General features: G+C 54.0%; 2 protein-coding genes across 13 annotated transcripts in view; one reads left to right on the forward strand and one right to left on the reverse strand.

The window, feature by feature from the left end:
- DAG1 (dystroglycan 1) overlaps positions 1 to 26,377 on the reverse strand; it is a 500,879-nt gene that overhangs the window by 183,119 nt on the left and 291,383 nt on the right. The window lies entirely within an intron of this gene.
- Positions 46 to 26,377, forward strand: part of RNF123 (ring finger protein 123) — a 33,948-nt gene continuing 7,616 nt past the window's right edge. For 3 of the 5 annotated variants that reach the window (XR_001899817.3, XM_003894412.5, XM_009200756.4), the window contains exons 1-29: positions 46 to 194; positions 1,713 to 1,830; positions 2,008 to 2,092; positions 8,799 to 8,878; positions 9,019 to 9,113; positions 9,542 to 9,596; positions 9,709 to 9,794; positions 10,097 to 10,183; positions 10,411 to 10,478; positions 10,636 to 10,761; positions 11,139 to 11,253; positions 11,340 to 11,444; positions 11,899 to 12,024; positions 12,144 to 12,236; positions 12,308 to 12,381; positions 13,167 to 13,284; positions 13,485 to 13,584; positions 13,759 to 13,820; positions 14,009 to 14,080; positions 14,308 to 14,428; positions 15,080 to 15,181; positions 16,614 to 16,720; positions 16,948 to 17,146; positions 17,497 to 17,642; positions 17,950 to 18,033; positions 18,758 to 18,865; positions 24,959 to 25,136; positions 25,986 to 26,060; positions 26,210 to 26,297. Coding sequence is in view for 4 of the 5 variants with exons in the window: in XM_003894412.5 (XP_003894461.1) it covers positions 1,749 to 1,830; positions 2,008 to 2,092; positions 8,799 to 8,878; positions 9,019 to 9,113; positions 9,542 to 9,596; positions 9,709 to 9,794; positions 10,097 to 10,183; positions 10,411 to 10,478; positions 10,636 to 10,761; positions 11,139 to 11,253; positions 11,340 to 11,444; positions 11,899 to 12,024; positions 12,144 to 12,236; positions 12,308 to 12,381; positions 13,167 to 13,284; positions 13,485 to 13,584; positions 13,759 to 13,820; positions 14,009 to 14,080; positions 14,308 to 14,428; positions 15,080 to 15,181; positions 16,614 to 16,720; positions 16,948 to 17,146; positions 17,497 to 17,642; positions 17,950 to 18,033; positions 18,758 to 18,865; positions 24,959 to 25,136; positions 25,986 to 26,060; positions 26,210 to 26,297 (2,837 nt within the window). In the remaining variant the exon portion in view is untranslated. Of the gene's footprint in view, positions 195 to 1,712; positions 1,831 to 2,007; positions 2,093 to 8,781; positions 8,879 to 9,018; positions 9,114 to 9,541; positions 9,597 to 9,708; positions 9,795 to 10,096; positions 10,184 to 10,410; positions 10,479 to 10,635; positions 10,762 to 11,138; positions 11,254 to 11,339; positions 11,445 to 11,898; positions 12,025 to 12,143; positions 12,237 to 12,307; positions 12,382 to 13,166; positions 13,285 to 13,484; positions 13,585 to 13,758; positions 13,821 to 14,008; positions 14,081 to 14,307; positions 14,429 to 15,079; positions 15,182 to 16,613; positions 16,721 to 16,947; positions 17,147 to 17,496; positions 17,643 to 17,949; positions 18,034 to 18,757; positions 18,866 to 24,958; positions 25,137 to 25,985; positions 26,061 to 26,209; positions 26,298 to 26,377 lie in introns of those variants that run through there. The other 2 variants (XM_017955449.3, XM_021934390.1) reach the window with 2 other exon arrangements.

A 26,377-nucleotide genomic window follows, 5' to 3' on the forward strand; every position in this document is an offset into this window, starting at 1 on the left:
CAAAGCTGAGGCCTGGAACAACCCTGTGGGAGGCCCTGGAGGGGATCCACTAGCGGAGGCTGGGCTCGGGCCAGTGCGCGTGCGCGGCTGGAGGCGCTGCGCGCGAGCGTGCGCGTGATTTGGCCCTGGACGGACGCCGTAGCCAAGAGGTTGGGCGGATGTTGTGAGCCGGGTCGCGGCGGCCGAGGCTCGGGGTGAGTGAGGGGCGGCTGGGCTCTGAGCCTGGCGGGTTCCGGCTGCTCCCTTCGCGGTCCAGGCTAGTCCAGTGCGAGGGCAGCTGCAGCGCAGGGATCGTGGTGCTAAACTCCGAGCGGGAGCTGTTCTGGCAGGTCCTCTGGAGCTTGGGGCCAGGCAGGGGCGACTTGGGGGAGCCATACCCCGCCCTCGCTGTCCTTGGGCTCCCAGACGGCGGAGTAGGTTAGGTTTTGAGCCCGAATACCCCGGCGGGGCTGGATGGGATAGCCGTGACAGGGAGTCCCCGGGCGGGGACAAGGTCCATCTCTCACCTGGGTCCTCAGCAACTGACACCCGGAGTGGGTGTCTCGAAGGTTTGCTCATCAAATGAATGACTGCGTTTAATCAGACCTTCAACTACTCTGGTAATGAAGGGGCACCGATCACGGACGCCCACCGAGGGCCCGAGGTCGGGAAAACCACCTTCCCGAGGGGCAGGCGTGGTGCAGACCCACAAGGGTTTGTGGCGGGAGTAGAGGGTCTGTTTGGGGTGAGATAAGAGGCTGAGCTGCAGAGTAGGGAGTGCTGGCTAAGGCAGTGCTGCAGAGCGAAACTCTAGACCTGCGCTGTCTAATAGAACTTTATATGGTGGTGGGAATGTCCTACCTTTGTGCTGTCCAATAAAGTAACCTTTAGCCACTTGCGGTCATTGAACTCTTGAAATGTGGCTAAGGCAACTGAGAAATCTAATTGTTAATTTTTACAACTTTAAATTTAAGTAACCTCATGTGGATGATGGCTGCTGTGTTGGACAGCACAGCTACACATCAGTGAGACCAGCACCAGGGACTCAGTGCAGGTTCTGGAGCAGCTGCAGCAGCAACATGATATGAGGGATAGATGCACTAGGAGGACCAGTGGAGTTTGCCATGAGGGCTGGGCAAAGGTGGTACTTGGATGAGGTGGGAGGCCCCATGTGTGAGTGGAAACAGGGGAACTATCAGGACCATGGATAAAAGAAGGGAGGAACCCAGGGCTGAGGAAAGAGCCTCCAGCCTTGTGGGGAGTAAGTGGGACTTATGGCTAGAGACGACCAGACCAGTGGTGGTCTGCACTTGGGGGAATGTGTAGGACTCTCGCTTCTGGTTGTGAGCTGGACTCAGGATGGCTTACAACTGAGATGGAAACAGGGGCTCTGCCCCAGGACACCTCACTTTGGACATTTTGGTCTGATTTCCACAGAGCTGAGACATTTAGTTATGGTTCAGCAAAAATGTATCTGGTACCTGCTCTCTGCCCAGGCCTGTGCTGGGCACAGGGACACTAGAGAACAAGAAGTGGTCCCTGTCACATGGGCCTAGACCCCGGCTACCCTCCCTGTGTAGGAAGCTGGGAGCCCCTGCATTCCCCTGCCTTATGTGTTAGTGTGCATGCCCCTGGCCTCACCTGCTCCCAAGCCTTCCTGCCATGGCAGGACTGAGGTCAGGTTTGGGGGCCCCTGGCTGGCCCTGAGTAGACAGGCTCTGTGTCTGGCTCAGCCTCCAGGACCACTGGCTGCCCATAAGAGATGAAGGATGGCATCCAAGGGGGCCGGCATGTCTTTCTCCCGCAAGAGCTATAGGCTGACCTCAGATGCTGAGAAATCCAGGGTCACAGGTAAGGGCTGGCAGGGAAGGAAGGAGGCTCCTCTTGTTGGGAGGAGAAGGAAGGGACAAAGGCCTCAGGCCTTGCTGCATCTGTGGCTGGCCTAAGACCAGAAGTCTCTGGGGCCTGCAGGGGCCAGGAGCTACACTGATCATGTGGCCCTTTTCTCCCTTCTGACTTGTGGCTCAGGCATTGTGCAGGAGAAGCTGCTGAATGACTACCTGAACCGCATCTTTTCCTCTTCTGACCATGCACCCCCAGCAGCCACCAGCAGGTATGGCTGGGTGGGTGGCCCCTCCTCACTCCGCTGGACCAGACCAGAGCAGGGAGGCTGCAGTTGTAGGGAAAGGGAGCCTGGGCTCTGGACAGATAGGCTTAGGCTCTGTTCTTACTGTGCTCCTGGCTGCAAGATCTCTGGCCAGAGAGTCTGCCTTCCATACTCTGTCTGCTTCTTCCTGTCTCCAGGCAGTGCTAGTTCCTTCTGAGAATCAGGGAGCAGAGGTCAGGGAGCGGGTGCACATTCATGCCCAGCTAGCACCTGGCACCTACTCCATACCCAGCATCTGGCCTTGCATGTACCTGCCCACACCTTGGCCTCAGCCTGGCCCCTTGTAGCTTCTGACTGATCTTGTAAAGAACAAACCCCTCCAGGGCCTTTTCTTTACAAGTTTAATACTTAGAAGTGTAGTCAGTATAAAAGTTACAAGTACATTTTAGCAGAAACTTAGAGACAGAGGGCCAGGCACAGTGGTTCACACCTGTAATCCCAGCACTTTGGGAGGCCAAGGTGGGTGGATTGCTTGAGTCCAGGAGTTCAAGACCAGCCTGAGCAACATGGCGAGACCCCATCTCTACAATAAAATATAGAAATTAACTGGGCATGGTGGCGTGCACCTGTAGTCCCACTGTTAGGGAGGATGATGTGGGAGGATCACTTGAGCCTAGGAGGTTGAGGCTGCAGTGAGCTGGCCTCTGCATGCCGCTGCACTCTAGCCTGGGTGACAGAGCAAGACGCTGTCTCAAAAAAAAGAAGGAAAAGCACCTGCTATCTTGTTATTTTAACATGACCCTTCAAATGTGATTCTTTTCTGTTTTCTTTGTGTTACATTTTTAATTTTTAATTTTTGTGGGTATATATATTTATGGGGTACCTGAGATACTTTGATACAGTCATGCAATGCATAATAACCACATCATGGGAAATGGGGTATCCATCCCCTCAAGCATTTATCCTTTGTGTTATAAACAATCTAGTTATACTCTTTTAGTTATTTTTAAATGTACAATTATTATTTCCTGTAGTCACCCTGTTCTGCTACCAGATAGGTCTTATTAATTCTATTTTTTTGTACCCATTAGCCATCCCCATCTCCCCACAAGCCCTACACTACCCTTCCAAGCCTCTGGTAACCATCCAATACTTTGCCTGCATGAGTTCAATTGTTTTAATTTTTAGCTCTCACAAGTAAGTGATAACATGCAATGTTTGTCTTTTTCTGCCTGGCTTATTTCACTTAATATAGTGACCTCCAGTTCCATCCATGTTGTTGCAAATGACAGGATCTCATTCTTTTTTATGGCTGAATAGTACTCCATTGTGTATATGTACCATGTTTTCTTTCTTTATTCATTTGCTGATGGACACTTAGATTGCTTCCAAATCTTGGCTATTGTGAACAGTGCTGCAACAAACATGGGAATGCAGATATCTCTTCGATATACTGATTTCCCTTCTTTCAGGTATATACCCAGCAATGGGACTGCTGGATCTTATGGTAGCTCAGATTTTAGTTTAGCTTTTTTTTTTTTTGAGACGGAGTTTTGCTCTTGTTGCCCAGGCTGGAGTGCAGTGGCATGATCTTGGCTCACTGCAATCTCCCGAGTTCTAGCGATTCTCCTGCCTCAGCCTCCCGAGTAGCTGGGATTACAGACACACACCACCACGCCCTGCTAATTTTGGTATTTTTAGTAGAGATGGGGTTTCGCCACGTTGGCCAGGCTGGTCTCGAACTCCTGGCCTCAGGTGATCCTCCCACCTCGACGTCCCAAAGTGCTGAGATTACAGGCATGAGCCACCACACCTGGCCAATTTTTAGTTTTTTAAGGAACCTCCAAACTGTTCTCGATAGTGATTGCACTATCATAATTTACATTCCCATTAACAGCATACAGGGGTTCCCTTGTTCCACATCCTCGCCAGCATTTGTTATTTCCTGTCTTTTGGATATAAGTCATTTTAACTGGGGTGAGATGATATCTCATTGTAGTTTTGATTTGCATTTCTCTGATGACCAGTGACATTGAATACCTTTTCTTTTTTTTTTTGAGATGGAGTCTCACTCTGTCGCCCAGGCTGGAGTGCAGTGGCCAGATCTCGACTCACTGCAAGCTCCGCCTCCCGGGTTCATGCCATTCTCCTGCCTCAGCCTCCCAAGTAGCTGGGACTACAGGCGCCCGCCACCTCGCCCGGCTAGTTTTTTGTATTTTTTAGTAGAGACCGGGTTTCACCATGTTAGCCAGGATGGTCTCGATCTCCTGACCTCGTGATCCGCCCGTCTCGGCCTCCCAAAGTGCTGGGATTACAGGCTTGAGCCACCGCGCCCAGCGAATACCTTTTCATATGCCTGTTTACCATTCGTATGTTTTCTTTTTTTCTTTTTCTTTTTTTTTTTTTTTGAGACGGAGTCTCACTTTGTCGCCCAGGCTGGAGTGCAGTGGCGCGATTTCGGCTCACTGCAAGCTCCGCTTCCCGGGTTCTCGCCATTCTCCTGCCTCTGCCTCCCGAGTAGCTGGGACTACAGGCGCCCGCCACCGCGCCAGGCTAATTTTTTTGTATTTTTAGTAGAGACGGGGTTTCACCGTGTTAGCCAGGATGATCTCGATCTCCTGACCTCGTGATCCGCCCGCCTCGGCCTCCCAAAGTGCTGGGATTACAGGCGTGAGCCACCATGCCTGGCCCGTTCGTATGATTTCTTTTGAGAAATGCCTATTCGTATATTTTCCCCATCTTTTGATGGAATTATTAGTTTTTTTCCTATAGAGTTGTTTGCGTTCTTTATATATTCTGGTTATTAATCCCTTGTCAGATGGGTAGTTTGCAAATATTTTCTCCCATTTGTGGGCTGTCTCTTCACTTTGTTGATCATTTACTTTGCAGAAGCTTTTTAACTTCATGTCTGTTTTCTTTATCTCATAATGTATGTAGTTCAGATTATGCTGTATAGAAAACTTTAAAAAAATTTGTCACCTTTAGTTCTTAAAACATTTTTATTGAGCTATGATTAATATACAATAAACTACACATATTTAAAGTATACAATTTGATAAGTGTTAACATATAACCCGTGAAACCATCACTACTCTCAAGGTAATGGACATGTCCCTCACTTCCAAAAGTTTATAGAAGTTTGCATCCTATTTTTATCATCAAATGTTATCCTGTGAGTATTTTTCCACATTATCAATTTATCTTACTGAGCGTCTTTAGGGCCGGGGGTCTGCTGTGGCCCATACAACTGCCCTAGTTTGGAAGGACTTTTGCTTTTGTAAACAATGCTGTGAGGATGCCCAGGGCTGGAGTCGTGTGGCTAGAGTGTTTGAATTGCAGTCACTTTTAAGACTGTTGCCAGATTACTTCTTCAAAGGATCAAGTAGGTTCTCCCTCCCTGCAGTGAGGCACGGTTGTCCCTGTCTCTCACCCCCTCAGCAGCCTTAGCTGTTCTGTCTTTCACGACTTCTGCTCTTTAGGCAGGTCCAAAAGGCAGCATCATTACCTGTTCCATTTAAGTAGCTGTGGTGGTCAGAAAGTTCCTGCTTGCAGAGAGTTCCTGCCCACCCCCACCCCATACTCAGTCCTGGCCTGTTCCCAGAGCCATCTGATCCCTACCTCATGTGATACCAGAGATGGTCCTGCTGCTGCTGCTGCTGCTGCTGTGGCCGCCAGGAGAGAGAGCAGGTGGTAGGGCCATCAGTCAGTGGTTATGGGGTTTCAGGGCCCTGAACTGGGGCCTAGGAGATCCAAAAAGGTCAGGCAAGTTGCTAGTCTTGGCCAAATGGGCAGCGCTGCAGGCACTCAGTGGTGGCTCTCAGGCCGACTGCCCACAGATATGTGCAGTCTGCTGTCAGGGTCAGGCACACGACTTTTGGGGTCTGGTACAAGAGTAGCCGTCCCAAGTGTGGGCTTGTTAAGAATTGTTTTCTTTTGAGACAGGGTCTCGCTATGTCACAGTCATAGCTGACTGCAACCTTAAAGTCCCCGGCTCAAGGAATCCTCCCACCTAAGCCTCCCACATATCTGGGACCACAAGCACATGCCACAGCACCCAACTAATTTTTTTTTTTTTTTTTTTTTTTAAGAGACAGGGGCTTACTGTGTCACCCAGGCTGGTCTCAAACCCCTGGGCTCAAGTGATTCTCCCACCTCAGCCTCCCAAAGTGCTGAGACTACAGGTGTGAGCCACCATGCTTGGCCTATAACTGCTTTTGAGGAAGGCTGCTTTATCCTTGGGCCCACTGGGGTATTCAGAGATGGGGTTGGCTTTAGCCTTCTATGCCACTAGCTGAGCACCCCGACTGCATAGCCACCACCTGGCCTTGGCCTGGGACTGAGCAGGAGTGGGGAGGGGCCTTTGTGCATCTCCGCTCCTATAGCTCAGTGCTGGGAGTGACTTACACTGGGGGAATATGTGATCCCTGAGCCTGGGTAGTGGCTACCTTGTCAGGGTGCTTTGTCCCATCTTCGTCCCCTTCCAGAGCCTTCTGTCTGTGTGGATGAGTAGGGAGAAACTGGCATTAAAGGTGGAAGAGCAGGTGGTGGCAGCCTGTGGGTAGCCAGGTATGTAATGGGCCTCCATTCTGCCTGAGTCCTGCTGGTTACCACCACCTCACTCCCTGCTATTCTTGGGAGCTGAGCTCAGGACAGCACTGACTGGCATTAGACAGTACCCTTTTCCCTCTAGGCATGTGTGTTGAGAGGATGAGGGGGCCACCCAGACAGATTTTTCCCAACTCTTTTGGCTCGAGTAGGTGGGACATGTGCTCTGCTGATCGTTTATGGACTGGCGGGTACAGGACAAAGCCATCCAGCAGCTCAGAGGGCTGAGCCTTTCATACTTCCAGGACATGTCCCATTCAACACAGACTCCCCTGGCTGGGTGGTGGCGAGACTGGAATCTGCCCCAAAGGAACCACAGGCCTAGGGGCAAGGGCTGGACTAGGTAGCCTTGGTACTGACCACTTTGGGAACCAGCATTTCTCCCAGCCTTCTTCTTCCAGACATCATCAACACAGCCACCTTTGAGAGTGGGCAGGTTATGTGCTATGCAGACAGCACATGTTATTCCCTGGGCTCTTCACAGCATCTCTGACATAAGCCATTATTCTGTTTTTACAGATGAAGGAATTAAGACTTAGAGAGGGCTACTATATAGTATATAAAATATGTATATAGATACTTATATGTAAATATAATATACTATGTATGTATATATGTGTACATATATATATATGTATTTTTTTTTTGGAGACTTATTTTTTTTTTTGAGTCTTATTCTGTCACCCAGGCTGGAGTGCAGTGGCGCTATCATGGCTCACTGCAACCTCTGCCTCCCGGGTTCAAACAATTCTCCTGCCTCTGCCTCCCAAGTAGCTAGGATTACAGGTACACACCACCAAGCCCAGCTACTTTTTGTATTTTTAGTAGAGTTGGGATTTCACCATGTTGGCCAGGCTGGTTTTGAACTACTGACTTCGTGATCTGCTCACTTCAGCCTCCCAAAGTGCTGGGATTGCAAGCGTGAGCCACCATACCCGGCCCCTATTTTTTTTTTTTTTTTTTTTTTTTTTTTTTTTGAGTCTCACCCTGTCCCCCTGGCTGGAGTGCAGTGGTGCAATCTTGGCTCACTGCAAGCTCCGCCTCCTGGGATCATTCTCCTGCCTCAGCCTCCTGAGTAGCTGGGACTACAGGTGCCCGCCACCGTGCCCAGCTAATTTTTTGTATTTTTATTTATTTATTTATTTATTTATTTATTTTTTTTTTTTGAGACACAGTCTCGCTCTGTCGCCCAGGCTGGAGTGCAGTGGCCGGATCTCAGCTCACTGCAAGCTCCGCCTCTCGGGTTTACGCCATTCTCCTGCCTCAGCCTCCTGGGACTACAGGCGCCCGCCACCTCGCCCGGCTAGTTTTTTGTATTTTTTAGTAGAGACGGGGTTTCACTGTGTTAGCCAGGATGGTCTCGATCTCCTGACCTCGTGATCCGCCCGTCTCAGCCTCCCAAAGTGCTGGGATTACAGGTTTGAGCCACCGCGCCTGGCTATTTTTTGTATTTTTAGTAGAGACAGGGTTTCACCGTGGTCTCGATCTCCTGCCCTTGTGATCTGCCTGCCTCGGCCTCCCAAAGTGCTGGGATTACAAGTGTGAGCCACCGCGCCTGGCCTATTTTTTTTAACAGTCCTGAAGTGCACCAGGTTGAACCAATTATACTTTTTTTTTTTTTTTTTGGGAGATAGAGTCTCACTCTTGTTGCCCGGGCTGGAGTGCAATGACACGATCTCGGCTCACTACAACATCTGCCCCACCAAGGTTCAAGTGATTCTCCTGCCTCTGCCTCCCAAGTAGCTGGGATTGTATGTACACACCACCACACCCAGCTAATTTTTGTATTTTAGTAGGGATGGGGTTTTGCCATGTGGCCAGGCTGGTCTCGAACTCCTGACCTCAGGTGATCAGCCTGCCTTGGCCTCCCAAAGTGCTGGGATTACAGGCATGGGCCACCATGCCCGGCCTGGACTGGTTATACTTTTGAATTTAGTGGAGAATTCAGCCTTCTGACCTCCTGCGTGCCAGAGTCTAGGACTAGGCACGGCCCTTTTTCTGGAGTCTAGGCAGCCACACTGTGAGCTCAGGGGAAAGGATGGGATTTAGTGTCATCTGGCTGATTTCAAGGACTTGTGGACCCCTGGCAGCCTCTCACTCTCCCCAGGAAACCCCTGAACTTCCAGAACCTGCCAGAACATTTGGACCAGTTGCTACAGGTGGACAATGAAGAGGAGGAAAGCCAGGGTATGTGGCCGCCTCTGTAGTGGGGTTGGGAGCTGCAGAGCTGGGACCTAGGGGACCTGGAGACATCTGGTGAGCTCAGGACACCCTATGCATCCTTTCAAATGCTCTTCCCTGCCTGATCCCACCTCTCCCCTTTTCAGGACAGGTTGAAGGGCGGCTTGGCCCATCCACTGTGGTCCTGGACCACACAGGTGGCTTTGAGGGGCTTCTCCTGGTGGATGATGATCTGCTGGGGGTGAGTGAGGGTGAGGTTTGGAGACCCAGGTTCAGCCCCTTCTGACACAGCCCCAAGCTCCTCCTGATGTGGCCCTAGTCTCTCTACTCATCTTGATGGGGTTGCAGCCAACACTTGCCCTGACATGACCCCAGACCATTGTGTTCTCAGTCCTCAAACTCTCCCACCAAAGCCCTGAAACAGTCTTGATGTGGCCTCAGCCCCCAGCCCTTCCCAGCACAGCCTTGAGTCCCTCTCTCATCCTGCCCTGGCCCAGGATCCCTCCTGATACAAGCGTACCCCCTCCCACCATCCTCAGGCACAGTGCAGTGTTGGCCACCACAGGCAAATACCACCAGGGCTGGCTCAGTTGGGGATGGGGTCTTTTTCCCCTCGGGAGATGCTCTGTGTGCCTGGGAGCAAGCCCACCACCCCTCTTCTTCACCTAGGTGATTGGACACAGCAACTTTGGCACCATCCGCTCTACCACATGCGTGTACAAAGGTGAGACCTTACCCTGCTGTGGCCTAGGTAGTTGGGAGAAAGCTTAAGGGCCCAGGCATGAGGCAAGAGGCAGTCTTTGTCCACCTCGTGGCCCTAACTCAGCTCTTTCCAGGGAAATGGGTCTACGAGGTCCTCATCTCCTCCCAGGGGCTCATGCAGATCGGCTGGTGCACCATCAGCTGCCGCTTCAACCAGGAGGTACAAGTTGGGGAGGGGACCCCTCCCTGGGCCCAGGGAGAGCTTCTCCTGCCGCAGGCCTCATCAGGTCTCTGGATCCCCTCAGAACTGCCCAGGACCCTAACCAACCTGGACTACCCTCTGGAGAAGAAACATGTCCAACCCCATCCCAGGCACCCTAGTTCAGAGAACACCCCTTACTCTTTCCCTCAGATCATCTGTTCCCTTCTCTAGAGCCATATGCATCCAAGGCTGGTGATTGGTGGGCTCTAGCCCAGCCCCTGCCTGCCTCACCAGGGACCTCACAGGCATTTCCTCCCTAGGAGGGGGTTGGAGATACACACAACTCCTATGCCTATGATGGCAACCGCGTGCGCAAGTGGAACGTGACCACGACGAATTATGGCAAGGTGAGAGCCAAGCCCCTGTGGGTCATCCGCCCCATGACTGTCACTACAGCTTATTTGGAGCCACTGGGAAGCCATAAGGACTATAGGGCACCAGGGAAGGGTCAGGGACCCAGGTCCTTTGTCCTTGTGGCCAGTCTCCCCTGGGTGGTTCTGGAAACACAGCTGGGGTTCAGAGCCAGCAGGCTGCTGGGCTTCTGTGCATCTGATGAGGCCTCCTCTCATGGCAGGCGTGGGCAGCGGGGGACATTGTGAGCTGCCTGATCGACCTGGATGATGGCACTCTGTCCTTCTGCCTGTGAGTTTCCTGTCTCTATACCCAGGCCTGGTCCCTGGGGCCTCCCAAGACTGCCCCCAGCTTCCTGGGCCCTGTAAGGGGCCAGGCTGAGTTTGATAGCCTGAGGGTGGGCAGCCACATCCTTAGCACTGGCTCACAGACCCACCCTTCTCCCCAGGAATGGTGTATCACTGGGCACTGCCTTTGAGAACCTGTCCAGGGGCCTGGGCATGGCTTACTTCCCAGCCATCAGCCTCTCTTTCAAGGAGTCCGTGGCCTTCAACTTTGGCAGCCGTCCTCTGCGATATCATTTTGTGAAGATGGCTGTGGGCTGCTCAGAAGCTCTTGGGGGAGCTGGGATGAGGGACTCCCTACCCCAGGGATGCCATGGGCTGGTGGCAGGCCCTGGCTGCTGCAGAGTTAGTGGGGGGCCATGTAGGGTGTCGAAGACAACTTTCCTTGCAGTAGCCTGGTTGGTTGGGTGCCCTTGTCTCCATTGAACAGATGAGGAATGTGAAGCGTCCTCCCTAGGGAGAGTAAGTGGGCAAGTTGTGATGCAAACCAGCTCTGCCTTAGAGCCCAGGCCCCTGAGGGGGTGGGCAGTGGAGAGGGAGTGGGCAGTGGAGAGGGAGTGGGCATGTCTGAGCCACAGATAAGGCGTTGCTGGCTTAACTCTGGCACCTACCCAGTGGCGGGCTACCGGCCCCTGCAGGACCCACCGAGTGCTGACCTGGTACGGGCACAGAGGTTGCTGGGCTGCTTCCGGGCAGTGCTGAGTGTGGAGCTGGATCCTGTGGTGAGCTGGGGTCTGGGCCTGGCGGGCTGGGGGACCTCCACAGCCTCCTGCCCCTCACACTTCTCCCTCCTCCCCCCTCCACACAGGAGGGACGGCTGTTGGACAAGGAGAGCTGTAAGTGGCGGTTGCGGGGCCAGCCCACCGTCCTCCTCACACTGGCCCACATCTTCCATCGCTTCGCACCGCTCCTGGTGAGCAGCATTGGGAGGGGAGGAGACACACCATGCTAGACACGCCCATGGTAGATGTGCCTTCACTTGGGGCTGCGGTACTGAGGTGTCCGAGGTCCCGTAGCATTACCTGGTAGGGGCCCCATGTGACTAGGGCCCTCAGACCTCAAAGTCAGTCCTCCAGGGAAACGGGGACATTGCCAACCAAGGGCATCAGGGGATGTCCTGGAAGGAAGACTGAAGGATAATAACATCACAGGCCAAGGAAACTGCATGTGCCAAGCCTTAGAGGAGCCACGGGGCAATGGCCTTCTTGTCCCTCAGTCAGACCCTGGAAGGGCTCACCTATGTTTGGTGTTGCTCAAGTGGCTCAAGGCTCTGTGCCTGAGGCTTCTGCCTCGGCCATGTGCCAGGGCAGGGGTGCCTTGACCAGAGTGGAAGGCTGCCACCTCACCAGTGCCTGGCCTTGGTGCAGCGCAAGGTGTACCTGGTGGAGGCTGTGCTCATGAGCTTCCTGCTGGGCATCGTGGAGAAGGGCACACCCGCACAGGCACAGTCCGTGGTGCACCAGGTCCTGGACCTCTTGTGGCTCTTCATGGAGGTGAGGCTCCTGACCTCAGGCCTCAGGCCTGGCAGTCAATCTTCACTGGGGTCGGGAAAATACAGGGAGAATCTTGGAAAAGGCCCCAATCATGGCTGCCTTGGCATCTGTTCCCCCAGGACTATGAGGTACAAGATTGCCTCAAGCAGTTGATGATGTCCCTGCTTCGGCTGTACCGGTTCTCGCCCATCGTCCCAGACCTGGGCCTACAGGTGGGAGCCCCTGCCCCTGCCCTGATTCCCCTGGGACTCGCCTGTCCACTCTGAACACCCCCTCTCCACAGATCCATTACCTGCGGCTCACTATCGCCATCCTGAGACATGAGAAGTCCCGCAAGTTTCTGCTTGGCAATGTTCTGTATCCTTTCCTTGCTACCAGGCAGGCAGGACATGGGGTGCCCTCTGGATTCAGCAGAGGCCAGGAAGGGGAGTGTCCATCAGGCCAGGGGTCCCCTGGGAGGGTCAGGAGGACCAGAGCTGCCCAACATGTGGCACTTTCTCTACAGAGCAAGGACGAGAGAGCAAAGGACTGAGCCTGGCCAGCCAGCCTAGGCAGGGGGTTCCGAATGACTGCAGACTCGGGCTATGTGGAGGTGTGGGAGGGGCCACAGGGCCTGCCCTCTTCAGCCACAGCCCAGCACTTTTGTTCATGTTCCACATTGGGGATTCCTGCAAGATCTTTAAGGAGGCAGCTCTTCCTGCTTCCCAAAATTGTTGAGAACTGCATGAGTGAGTGAGAGAGCATAGCTTTGAGCCCCTGACTGGGAAGCCTGAGCTCATAGCCGTTTTCTTGGTCTGGGGTCTTCCAGCCTCCAGGGGGTAGATACAAAGCTGGAAGACACAGAGGTCAGAGTTGGGGCCTGAGAAAAGGCCCCCAGGCCCTCTCTCCAGCTTATCCGACAGTCATGTGTTCCTGTGACAAGCCCTTATTGTGCACCTGCTTTGTACTGGACCTGGTGGGCTTAACCACCACAGCTTTTTGTCAGGGAGCATGCCCTGGGGGTCAGACACATAGCAGCAGCATGCCCCTGTGGTGGTGGGAGAGCTGCGGTAGGCACATCCAGGGATGGGCTCCCGGGGAGGACTCTTGAGGGTGTGCAGAGTGCCCTTGGGCAAGCAGAGCCTTGCCTTGACACCCGCCAGCTTCGATGTGCTCCGCTCCGTCGTCTTCTTTTACATCAAGAGCCCCCTGCGTGTGGAGGAGGCCGGCCTGCAGGAGCTCATTCCCACTACCTGGTGGCCCCACCGCTCCAGTAGGGAGGTGGGTGCACCCCAAATGAGATGAGCAGAGGTCATGGTGAGGGCTGGCCTGGGCACCTGGCCACAAGGCACCTAGCATGAGACCTTTTCACTGGCCCTGGTCCTTGGAGCCCTGGGGATGGGGTGTGGGTGTTCTGAGTGAAGGAGGCCTGGCTAGGTCCTGCGTGACCCTGCTGTATTCCACCTGCTACCCCTGCCTAGGGCAAAGAGAGCACAGAGATGAAGGAGGAGACTGCAGAGGAGCGGCTGCGGCGGCGAGCCTACGAACGGGGCTGCCAGCGGCTCAGGAAGCGCATCGAAGGTCGGCCTGCTTTGGGCACAGGGTAGGGTGGGAGGTGTGTGTATGCACATGAAGGCGCTTGGAGGTGCCCATGTCTAGGTGGGACTCGGGGAACCCTGGTGGTGGAGCCCTGGCCCAAACCTGCTCCCCATCCACCCATGAGCCTGAGGGCCATGTTCCTCACTTTACCTCCAGTGGTGGAAGAACTACAGGTCCAAATCCTGAAGCTGCTGCTGGACAATAAAGATGACAATGGGGTGAGCGACTCCCAGAGCCCTGGGTGGGGCCCTGTGGGGAGGGATGCTGCACTGGGCCTTAAGACCCAGAGGGTGGGGACTGGCTTTGGTTCACATGGCAGGGGCTGGGGGAAGGTGCATCACTGAGCCAGCCCAGTCTGGGCCTGCATTCTCAGCTCAGCACAGCCTCACTTTTCCCTCCCTCAAAGGGCGAAGCTTCTAGGTACATCTTCCTGACCAAGTTTCGCAAGTTTCTGCAGGAGAACGCCAGTGGCCGGGGGGTAGGTGTCCTCCAGGCCAGCCCACTGTGGACCCCTGGCTGCACTACACAGGCCACGCCCTCAGCACCTGGTGCCTCTCGGACTGCCTTGTCCCTGCCTAGCCCCGAGCTTTTCTCTGCTGCTTTTCCCTCCCTGCTAAACCCTTGACCCTCGGGCAGGACCTTGGATGAGGAATGGGCGAAGCTCTGGGTTGGTACCAATGCATGTTTCATGCCTGGTGCCCACAGAACGTGCCCATGCTCTGCCCCCCTGAGTATATGGTCTGCTTCTTACACCGGCTGATCTCTGCCCTGCGCTACTATTGGGATGAATACAAGGCTTCCAATCCCCATGCTTCCTTCAGTGAGGGTGAGTGGCACTGGGGCCCCAGGTCAGTGAGGCTAGACAGAGCCAGGCGTAAGGTAGCCCCTAATGTTAGTGCTGAGCTGAGGCTGGGGCCTGTGGGGCTGTCCCCAGCATCCTGCCTGGTTGAGTCCTACCCAGCCACAGGTGGCTTCTCCACTGGGGCAGCAAGAGCCCTGCACCCCAGGCCTGCTGATCCTGTGTTAGCTCTGACTGTCCCACGGGCTCTTACCGCTATGGGCTCTTTTCTTTGGTCCTCGCCCCCCATTTCTCTGTGTGTCCTTTATAGGGCTGCCTTGGGTGGGTGCTGGGGGGCCCTGTGTTTGAGTCCCCAAGGGTCAGTGGGAGCCTTACCTGCCCTGGATTGGGGGATATCCCACAGGGCTGAGACTGGGCCTCTCTGCTTCTCCCGAGTGAACAGCTGCCATGAGTACCCCCATGACCCCAAGTTATGCAGCTGCTGGCTCTGACCTGAAATGGCAGGGGTGGGGAGGAGGTAGAGGAGGTCTGGGCTCTGATTCCTCTGTCTGTCTGGGTGGATGGGTGGCCAAGCCCAGAATTCCCAGGCTGTGCTAGGCCAGATTGGAGGGGAGGGCTGTGGGGAGGGTCTTCCTGCTGGGCCCTGACCACTGGTCTGGCCTCCTCAACTCCTCGCAGAGGCCTACATCCCTCCCCAGGTCTTCTATAATGGCAAGGTGGACTACTTTGACCTGCAGCGTCTGGGGGGCCTCCTCTCGCACCTGCGGAAGACCCTCAAAGGTGTGTGCAGTCCTGTGGGTTGAGAACAGGTCTGGGGCCAGGTTGGGGACTGTCCCTGAGCCTGCTTAGCTGTGGATGCTGAGCCATCCTATGGCCACCAGAGGGTGCCTGAGTCTCCACCCACTCAGGCTGGGAGATACTGATCCACCTGCCCCGCATCTGGGCAGCTTCTCTTTCCCTCCGGCACCCATGCCATAGGGGTCAGGCGTGCCTGGCAGGAGACCAGGGATCTTGGTGAGGGGTGGTTGGGGTGTGCAGGTGCTGCCGGAGCTGCCTTCAGGGATGAGCACAAGCTGCTCTGGTGCAGGGCTGAGGGCACAGCGAGAGCAAGGCCCTGAGCCAGGCATGAGAGTGTGTCTGTGCTGTCAGAACCTCTCTCTGGCGCCGCAGTGTGGACACCGGAGTGTAGGGGCTGAGAGACAGGGAGGTCAGGTGTCCACACACAGGAGATAAGGGCCTGCCCCAGGGAGGTAGGAGAGGGCACAGGTGGAGGGGAGGAGTCAGGATGACCCCAGGCTTCCTGCCAGAGGTTGTGTGGATAGGGCTCCATCAGGGAGAGTGGCTGCAGGAGGTGGTGGAGATGAGAAATTCTGTGTTGGACACAGCACGTTTAGCGGGGAGCAAGGCCTGGGCTGGAGGCAGTGAAGGCGGGGTCAGTTGTTAGCATGGAAGTGGGGATGAGCCTGGGATGAGGCTTGGCTCCCACTGGGAGTGCCCAGAATGAAGCAGCCCTGGCATCTCCTTTTGTTTATTGAGTAGTCAGAGTAGAGGAGGCCCTGGAGAACAGGAGGTCCTGGGAAACAAAACCGGGGACTGGCAGGAAGGGCATGATGGGCTTACATCTATGTAGAATAAAGAAAGTCAATTTGGGCTGGGCGCTGTGACTCAGGCCTGTAATCCCAGCACTTTGGGAGGCCAAGGCGGGCGGATCACAAGGTCAGGAGATCGAGAACATCCTGGCTAACATGGTGAAACCCTGTCTCTAATTTTTAAAAAATTCAAAAAATTAGCCGGGCATGGTGGCAGGCGCCCGTAGTCCCAGCTACTCGGGAGGCTGAGGCAGGAGAATGGCATGAACCTGGGAGGCGGAGCTTGCAGTGAGCCGAGATGGCACCACTGCACCTCCAACCTGGGCGGCAGAGTGAGACTCCGTCTCAAAAAAAAGAAAAAAAAAGTCAATTTGAAAATAAATGAAAAAGAAGGGTATGATGGGGAAGGCCTCCTGCTATTGAGTGGCGGCTAGACGGGGCCCTTGAGATTCAGAGTGAAGGCTGGGTGGAGCAGGCAGAGGGATGAGGGGCGGATACGGTGCTAAACCGGGCTCTGCAAGGCCTCCTGCCCAGCGTGCTGGGCTCTCTCACCATCCTGGGCACTTCCACTGTGGCCTCTTGTACCACCACTGGCCTGAGAACCCTCCTGCTCTTCCTCCCAGATGACCTTGCTTCCAAAGCCAACATTGTGATCGACCCACTGGAGCTCCAGTCAACCACCATGGATGACCTAGACGAGGATGAGGAGCCAGCCCCAGCTATGGCCCAGGTGCTGCAATGGCTGCAGGTGGTGGGATTTGTGTTGGGCTTTACCTGTATCTTGTGGGCAGGAGTCTCATCCAGGGCCACCTCCCACTCCATGTAGGCAAGGGGTTTCTCACCAGGCTGGTCCCTCGCTGTGGGTGGAGGCATGGACCCTCCCTCATGATTCTCTAGCTCCGTGGGCCAAGGGAACCTTGAGCCAGCCCTGGTCCTGGCCTCCTTTCTTCACTGCAGCGCCCCATGCAGGCCCTGGCTGTTGGGGGGCCACTGCCCCTGCCCCGGCCCGGCTGGCTCAGTTCTCCAACTTTGGGCCGAGCCAACCGCTTCCTCAGCACAGCGGCTGTGAGCCTCATGACCCCACGGCGGCCTCTGAGCACCTCGGAGAAAGTGAAGGTCCGCACACTGAGCGTGGAACAGAGGACCCGTGAGGACAGTAGGTGCTGGGTAGGGTCAGGCAGGTCCCCAAAGGACCCTTCGACAGTGTACAATCCCCGCCCCAGGCAAAGCCAAAATACACCCCGTGCCCTCCCAGCCCTGTGGCCTGGCAGCATCCCAGGAGTGCAGGAATCACACTCTGAGGGCAGGAGATCAATGCCACAGAAATAGGTCCTGGTACCGCAGGCCTTGCCCTGTACCCCACCCCACCCCCATGCCCCCATGGGCTCCCTACGGGTCCCTCCTTGGGCACAGGAATGGGAGAGACAATTTCCTTTCCCGCTGTGAGGAAGGCTCAGGAGAGCCGGGATGGCCCTACCCTTGACTCTGCCCTCCCTGACTCCCCAGTTGAAGGCAGCCACTGGAACGAGGGCTTGCTGCTGGGGCGGCCCCCCGAGGAGCCTGAGCAGCCCCTCACCGAGAACTCGCTGCTGGAAGTCCTAGATGGGGCAGTCATGATGTACAACCTCAGCGTACACCAGCAGCTGGGCAAGGTCGTGCACTCTTGGACCCCGCGTTGGGTGGGGGGTGTTGTGCGTGTTTGGTGGTGTGTGTGTATGCCTGTATGCACATGGGCCTGCAGGGCTGCCTATGCAAGACCGTGCATGGGAGCACATGCCTCAGTGAGGCTGATTTCTGCTTCTGCTGCCTCAGTCTGACCTGCTGACTGTTGTGGGAATGGGACCACCCTGGGCCTCAGGTTGGGACCTTGGCAGGGCTGGGGTGGTCCACACTGGGTCTGAAGAAGCCTGGATGAAGTGCCTAAGGGGCCCTCTGGACACGTGGTCCCATGCTGTGTAGATGGTGGGTGTCTCCGATGATGTCAATGAATACGCTATGGCTCTGAGGGACACAGAGGACAAGCTCCGCCGGTGCCCCAAGCGGGTAAGGCCCACATAGTCTCGGTGAGGGGCAGCTTGCTTATCGTATGAGTAACCACAGATGAAGTCTGGTTCTGGGGGCTGCCCTGGTAGTTCTCATCCCCACCCTAACCCTGGCCATAGCACGCCAGTGAGAGTGGGGCTGGCAGCAAGGCCTGGCACCTATCACCAGTGTGGCCTGTGCCTAGGTGCCCCCCACCCCCTGGGCCCAATAAGTGCTGAAGCACACCCAGTCTCCTCATAAATTATGCATTGACCCTGAGTGCTTCCTCGGCCACTTGCAGAGTCAGCAGGAAGCGGGGCCTGGCTCCGCTGCACCCTCCGGAGCCCTCTGCTGTAGCTGCCCTGGCCTAGGAAGGTGGGGCCCCGTGTGCCCAGGCTGAACTTACTTGACAGCTCCCACCCACCCCCACCTGTCAGCAGATCCCTGGGCCTGGCAGCTGGGGGAGCAGTGGTTCTGATATCAGGTCCCTGGGTGCTCTGGCCAGGGGCTCACAGACCCCCAGCTGGGCCTTACTTCCATGTCATGAGGGGACCACCATGGCCCTGTTCTGAGGCTGGCTCAGGGTCACCAGAGGGTCAGTGGCAGAAGAAGGTTTTGAAAAAGGGAGCCCAATCCCTTGCCCACTCCAGGCACTAGAGGGCCCTCCCTAGGCTGCCTGCAGGGTTAGGGTGGACGTGGGCATGGGACCATGTCTTGATTGTCCTCCTTTCCCCTTGGGTGGCAGAGGAAGGACATCCTTGCAGAGTTGACGAAGAGCCAGAAGGTTTTCTCAGAAAAGCTGGACCACCTGAGCCGTCGTCTTGCCTGGGTCCACGCCACTGTCTACTCCCAGGTAAGCCAGTATTGCAGCTGCCCCTCCCCGACCTCACTGTCTGGCCAGGTTGTGCCAGGGCCCTTGATGCCCCTGCCCTCGCGGGCCTCTGGCACACACATGTCCCTTCCCACTTCAGACTCCATCACCCCATGCCATGTCCCCTGTACTCCTCATGCCCTGTGGACTGAGGAAGCGCTGTTTCTGGACTTTCAGTACGCCTCATAGACCTGTCCTTCGAGGAACAAGCTTGCTCTGTCTGCCTCCCCTGCTCCCACCCCCTCCCAGTTTCTTGGCTCCCCTCCTTCTCTCCCAGTGCATCAGGGGCTCTGCAGTCTTTCCCGGAGCCACACCCCACCCTCTGTGTCTGCCTCTGTCTGACTCTTTACCACCCAAGGCCACTGGCTTGTTCTCTACTCACTCGCTCATTCACTTGCTCATTCATTCAATAACATGCACCCAAAACCTGGTGTGTGCCAGGTGCCGTCCTGGACACTAGGGACACACACACATTAATAAATCAGAAAGACGAGCTTCTGCCCTCCCAAGGCACTCAGCCTGGTCAGATACATGGATGGACAGACGGATGGATGGGGCACTCCTGCTATGACTGAAGTTTTACCCCCAGGCCTCAGACCCTCTGGACTTGTTTCCTCTCCCTGCCTCTCCTGGCATCTCTTCCCCCACCAGTGAGTGCCTTGAGGATCTCTTAAGGTGCCCAGTTCAGGGTATCTGCTGTCTTCTTGGCCGTACCCCTGCATGACTGGGTGATCGAGGCCTTTGGGGTCCCCATTTCTATCATCTCTGCTTGCTGTTTCTTCTCATGGCTCCTCCCCAAAACCCAAACCACCTCCACCTTTTTCCCACTCCTGACTCTCTTGCTACCCTGGATGACTGTGCTTACTGCCCCATGCTGAGAACTTCCTCTCCCTTCTGTCCTGAGATTTCCTGCCTGCCCACCTCCCTCAGAAGTTTGGCTGCCCTCTCCCACACTGTCTTCTCAAGACCCTCTCCCTCTCATCTCTCTGCCTTTTTTTAGTTGTGCTAAAATATGTGTGACATAACATTTACCATCTTAGCTTTTTTTTTTTTTTTTTTTTTTGAGACAGAGTCTCACCCTGTTGCCCAGGCTGGAGTGCAATGGCATGATCTTGGCTCACTGCAACCTCCATCTCCTGGGTTCAAGCACTTCTCCTGGATTATAGGCATGCCACTGTGCCTAGCTAATTTTTGTATTTTTTAGTAGAGACAGGGTTTCACTATGTTGGCATGGCTGGTCTCAAACTCCTGGCCTCGTGTGATCCTCCCACCTCGGCCTCCCAAAGTGCTGGGGTTACAGGCGTGCGTCACCGTGCCCGGCCACCCATGATAGCCATTTTTAAGTGTTAAGTCTGTTCACATTGTCGTACAGCCAATCTCCAGACTCATTTCATCTTGCAAAACTGATACTCTGTGCCCGTTAAACAGAACCTCCTGTTCTCCCCTCCCCAGCCCCTGGCAACCACCATCCTACTTTCTGTCTCTGAATTTGACTATCCTAAGCACCTCATCTAGGGAGAATCATACACTATTCGTTTTTTTGTGTCTGGCTTTAGCATAATGTCCTCAAGCTTCATTTGTGTTATAGCATGTGTCAGAATTTATTCGTTTTCCAGGCTGAATAATATTCCACTGTATGGACACCACATTTCGTGTATCCAGTCCTTTGTTGATGGACGCTTGAGTTGCTTCTACTTTGAGCTACTGTGAATAATGCTGTAATGAACATGGGTGTGCAAGGATCTCTTTAAGACCCTAATTTCAATTCTTTTGGTTATATACCCAGAAGTGGAATTGCTATATCATATGGTAATTCTGTTTTTTTTTAAATTTTATTTTATTTTTGAGATGGAGTCTCACTCTGTTGCCCAGGCTGGAGTGCAATGGCGCGAACTCAGCTCACATCCTGGGTTCAGGTGTTCTCCTGCCTCAGCCTCCCATGTAGCTGGGACTACAGGCGCGCACCACAATGCTCGGCTAATTTTTTATTTATTTTTTTCTTTTTTTTGAGGTGGAGTTTTGCTCTTGTTGCCCAGGCTGGAGTGCAATGGCGCGATCTCGGCTCATGGCAGCCTCTCCCTCCCAGGTTCAAGTGATTCTCCTGCCTCAGCCTCTTGAGTAGCTGGGATTACAGGCATGCGCCACCATGCCTGGCTAATTTTGTATTTTTTTTTAGTAGAGATGGGGTTTCTTCATGTTGATCAGGCTGGTCTTGAACTCCCAACCTCAGGTGATTTGACAGCCTCGGCCTCCCAAAGTGCTGGGGTTACAGGCATGAGCCACTGCGCCTGGCAATTTTTGTATTTTTTGTAGAGATGGGGTTTCACTATGTTGGTCAGGATGATCTTGAACTGACCTCAGGTGATCCGCCTGCCTCAGCCTCCCAAAGTGCTGGGATTACAAGCATGAGCCACTGTGCCTAGCCAATTCTGCTTTTTAATTTTTTGGAAACTACCATATTGTTTCTACAGTGGCTGTGCCTGTTACATTCTCACCAGTAGTGCACGAGGGTTCCAATTTTTCCATACATATCCTTACTAACACTTGTTATTTTCTGCCCTGTGTTTTTCTTGGTAGAGACAGGGTCTCACTATGTTGCCCAGTTGTCAAACTCCTGGGTTCAAGGAATCCTCCTGCATCGGCCTCCCAAAGTGCTGGGATTATAGGCATGAGCCACCACACCTGGCAGTTTCTACTTTTTTAGTAGTAAATCCTAATGGGTAGGATATGGTACCTCATTGTGGTTCTGCATTTTCCTAATGATTAGTGATATTATAGCAAATAGTACCTTTATATGCACTTATTGGCCATTTGCATATCTTTTTGTTTGTTTGTTTTGTTTGAGAGTCTCGCTCTGTGGCCCAGGCTGGAGTGCAGTGGCAAGATTTTGGCTCACTGCAACCTCTGCCTCCCAGGTAGCTGGGACTATAGGCATGCGCCACCACACCCAGCTAATTTTTGTATTTTTAGTAGATACGGGGTTTCACCTTGTTGGTCAGGCTGGTCTCAAACTCCTGACCGCAGGTGATCCACCTGCCTCGGCCTCCCAAAGTGCTGGGATTGCAGGTATGAGCCACCACGCCCAGCCTGCTGTAAGTTTTAAATCAGGAAGTGAGACCTCCAACTTTGTTGTTTTTCTTTTTTCCTTTTTTTTAACTTTGTTGTTTTTCAAGATTGTTTTGGCTATTTGAGGTCCTTTGAAATTCCATATTAATTTTTAGAGGAGTATTTCTGTTTCTGCAGAAAATACCACTGGGCTTTTGATAGAGATTGCATGAATACATAGATTCCTTTGAGTGGTATTGACATCTTAACAATGTTAACAGTTCATGAACACAGGATGGCTTTCCATTTATTTAGATCTTTAATTTCTTTTAGCAGCATTTTGTAGTTTTCAAGATAGCTTCAAGTCTTTTGCTTCCTTGGTTAAGTTTATTCCAGTGTATTTTATTCTTTTTTTGATGCTATTGTAAATGGGATTGTTTTCTTGATTACTTTGCAGGTTTGTTCACTTTGCATAGTGATTTTGTATCCTACAATTTTTTTTTTTTTTTAGACAGAGTCTCTGTCATCTGGGCTGGAGTGCAGTGGCACAATGGCACAATCTCAGCTCACTGCAGCCTCTGCCTCCTGGGTTCAAGCAAGTCTCCTGCCTCAGCTTCCTGAGTAGCTGGGATTACAGATGCCCGCCACTGCCCACGGCTAATTTTTGTATTTTTAGTAGAGATGGGGTTTTACCATGTTGGCCAGGCTGATCTTGAACTCCTGACCTCAGGTGATCTGCCTGCCTCGGCCTCCCAAAGTGCTAGGATTACAGGCTTGAGCCACTGCACCTGACCGTATCCTATAATTTTGCTGAATTTATTTATTAATCCTAGTTGGGGTTTTTTTTGTGTGTGTGTATCTTTAGGATTTTCTACTTATAAAATCATGTCTGTGAACAGAGATAATTTTACTTTATCCTTTCCAGTGTGGTTTCCTTTCTTTTTCATGCTTAGTTGCTGTGGCTGGGATTTCCAGGAGTATGCTGAGCAGAAGTAGAGAAAGTGGCACACTTGTCTTGTTCTTGGTCTGAGGGAGGGAGAGATTACAGTCTGTTGCCATTGAGTGTGATGTTAGATGGAGGCTTTTCATATGGTCTTTATTATGTTGAACTGCCTTCATTCTCCACATCTTCAGCACTAACTCACCTGTGTCTTTCTAATCACATTATTAATGGAAAGATTCACTCTTGTAAAACAGCTCTTTGGGAGGCTGAAGCGTGAGGATCGCTTGAAGCCAGGAGTTCATGAGCAGCCTGGACAACCCATCTTTACAAAAAAAAAAAAAAAAAATCAATTAGCGGGGCATGACGATGCATACCTGTAGTCTCAGCTACTCTGAGGTCAGGAGTTCAAGACCAGCCTGGCCAACATGGCAAAACCCCATCTCTACTAAAAATACAAAAATTAGCCGGGCATGGTATCACATACCTGTAGTCCCAGCTACTCTAGAGGTTGAGGCAGGAGGATCACATGAGCTCAGGAGTTCCAGGTTGCAGTGAACTGTGATTGTGCCACTGCACTCCAGCCTTGACTCTACATGTGCCCAAAAGTTATGCTGTCTCCTTCTTTCTCTGTCTTAGCTGCTTCATCTTCCCCTTCATCTCCCTCTAGCACGGGCTCTTCCCCACCTCTGAAACAGTCTCACCAGGGTCTCTGTCTGCCCCCATCTCAATCCAGCTGGCACATTTCCATCTCCCTTGCATTGATGCCTTAGCTCTCATGGGGCCATTGCCATCCCCTTGCCAGACCCAATCTTCCCTGGCCTTCTTTTTTTTTTTGAGACGGAGTCTCGCGCTGTGTCACCCAGGCTGGAGTGCAGTGGCGCGATCTCGGCTCACTGCAAGCTCCGCCTCCCAGGTTCAGGCCATTCTCCTGCCTCAGCCTCCGAGTAGCTGGGACTACAGGCGCCCGCCACCACGCCCGGCTAGTTTTTTGTATTTTTAGTAGAGACGGGGTTTCACCATGTTAGCCAGGATGGTCTCGATCTCCTGACCTCGTGATCCGCCCGCCTCGGCCTCCCAAAGTGCTGGGATTACAGGCTTGAGCCACCGCGCCCGGCCTTCCCTGGCCTTCTGTAGCAGCAGGATCATCATTGCCTAGGTTTGCACCCAGGCCCGCCCCCTAAACTCTTGCTTACATCTTCTCCTAAGCTCCTTGGGTTTTAGGGCACATCAGAGAGCTGGTGTGAAGCCCAGGTGCTCCGACCGCACTCCAAGACACACAGGTGCTGTGGGTCTGGGCTGGGACCTGAGGCCGCATTCTTGCCTGGGCTCCTTTGTGAGACCCTGACATGGACTCTGTGGAAACCACATTGTGGGAAGCAGGGCCCTCAGCAGGTTTTGTCTGTTTCCTGTGACCTCTGTTCCACCAGTCACACTGCCCCCTGCCTTCCCACCACCTTCTCCTTTGCACTCCAGATCAAATTTCTGCCTGCCTGCTTACCATCGCCAGCTCTCTTGGGCCCTCCATGCATCTTGTACTCCACTTTTCAACACAGACTTCTGGTCACAGCACTCTCTTGCCTAAAACTTGCTTACGGGCTGAGGCAGGTGAATCACCTGAGGTCAGGAGTTCAAGATCAGCCTGGCCTACGTGGCAAAACCCTATCTCTACTAAAAATGCAAAAATTAGCTGGGCATGGTATCACATACCTGTAGTCCCAGCTACTTGGGAGGCTGAGGCAAGACAATCCCTTGAACTTGGGAGGCGGAGGTTCCAGTGAGCCGAGATGGCGTCACTACACTCCAGCCTGGGCGACTCAATCTCAAAAAAAAAAAAAAGAACTTGCTTACAAATATGCGGACCAGAGTTCTGGCTGGGTTGCAGTAATACGCCCTCCAGACTGAGTGCGTCCCTCTTGCCTGCTGAGGACTCGATTGCCCTGCTTAAGCCACTGCTCGTGCTTCCTGAAATCTAGGTCTCAGTTGTGCTGTCATAGGCCTGGGGAGGCCTTTCCTGATCCCCAGGCCAGGACATGAGCCCAGGACCCCACTGGTGCACAACCCAGCAGCACCCCATGTGCCTCCTGCAGGAGAAGATGCTGGACATCTACTGGCTGCTGCGCGTCTGCCTGCAGACCATTGAGCACGGTGATCGCACAGGGTCTCTCTTTGCCTTCATGCCCGAGTTCTACCTGAGCGTGGCCATCAACAGCTACAGTGCTCTCAAGAATTACTTCGGTCCCGTGCACAGCATGGAGGAGCTCCCAGGTGATGGAACCATTCAGGCTGGGGCAGAAGCAGAAAAGGGGTCTCTAGTGTGAGCCCTAGGAGCCCTGGTCTGAGACCTCTGTGGCCCAGCAACACACATCCGTGGGGGGCAGGGAGGGGAGGAGCTTCCTCTGTGGTTCACCCTGCAGCAAACAAATGTTTGCACCCTGCCCTGGGACCTGCAGCCACAGATCCAACAGCTCCCTGGCAAAGGAAAACAGACAAGATGGAACACAGTGGGTGGAGACCCCTTGGCTTTCACTTCCTTCCTAGTGCTATGAGCAACTGCTGTGGTGCAGCAGCCAGCTGGCCCTGCACCCTGACTCCCTGGCACTGGTCACAAAGCGTGGCAGTTGGTCAGGGGCAGAATGGTTTGTCTTGGTAAATCACAGCAGGGGGTGGACCCTGCTAGGGTCCACATCCGAACCTGGGCTTCTCGCAGCCCACTGATTCCAGGCTAAGCTGTACTGTGTATGTCTGGATCAGGCAGTGAGCTGTCATAGCCCCTAGCCCACCCCCTGCCTAGCCCCAGGCCTCGGTGTAGGCTTTGTCTTCAAAGACAGAGCTGTGGGTGCCCAAGGAGCTTTGAGGTGTGTGTGCTGAGATGGGTTTGAGCCCAGGTCAGGGCTCCTGCCAGGGCCTGTCATCCCCTCACAGTGAGCCTATGCCTTAGCCCCTCCACAGCCACCAGTGAATGCCTTGCCTGATGTCCCCAGATGCCAGCCTGGGTCCAGGCTGGCCTTGGGAGCCAGCTCTAGAGCCTGCTACCCAAGCCCACCCAACCTGCTGACATGCCTGCCTCTGGAGCCCCCACTCCTAGCCAACACATCTCAATTCCTACCCTTGCAGGCTATGAAGAGACTCTGACCCGCCTGGCTGCCATTCTCGCCAAACACTTTGCTGACACACGCATCGTGGGCACTGGTGAGGGGCCCTACAGAGGGTACAGGGGGAAGGGGATGGGATGGCACCTCTGGTTGGCTTTCTTCTATGAAAAATGTGGCCAGGTGGGCATGAGACATGGGTCCAGGGCTCATGCCAAGCCCCTACTGAGGCACGGCGTCTCCCCGCAGACATCCGAGACTCGCTGATGCAGGCCCTGGCCAGCTACGTGTGCTACCCACACTCCCTGCGGGCTGTGGAGCGAATCCCTGAGGAGCAGTGAGTGGGGCCTGGGGGGCACACACCCTGGCCACGAGCACCGTGCCCAGCCTCACCCCATGTCTCTCCCCTCCTTGCCC

This window comes from Papio anubis, chromosome 2 (genome assembly GCF_008728515.1).
Source record: "Papio anubis isolate 15944 chromosome 2, Panubis1.0, whole genome shotgun sequence".
NCBI lineage: Eukaryota > Metazoa > Chordata > Mammalia > Primates > Cercopithecidae > Papio > Papio anubis.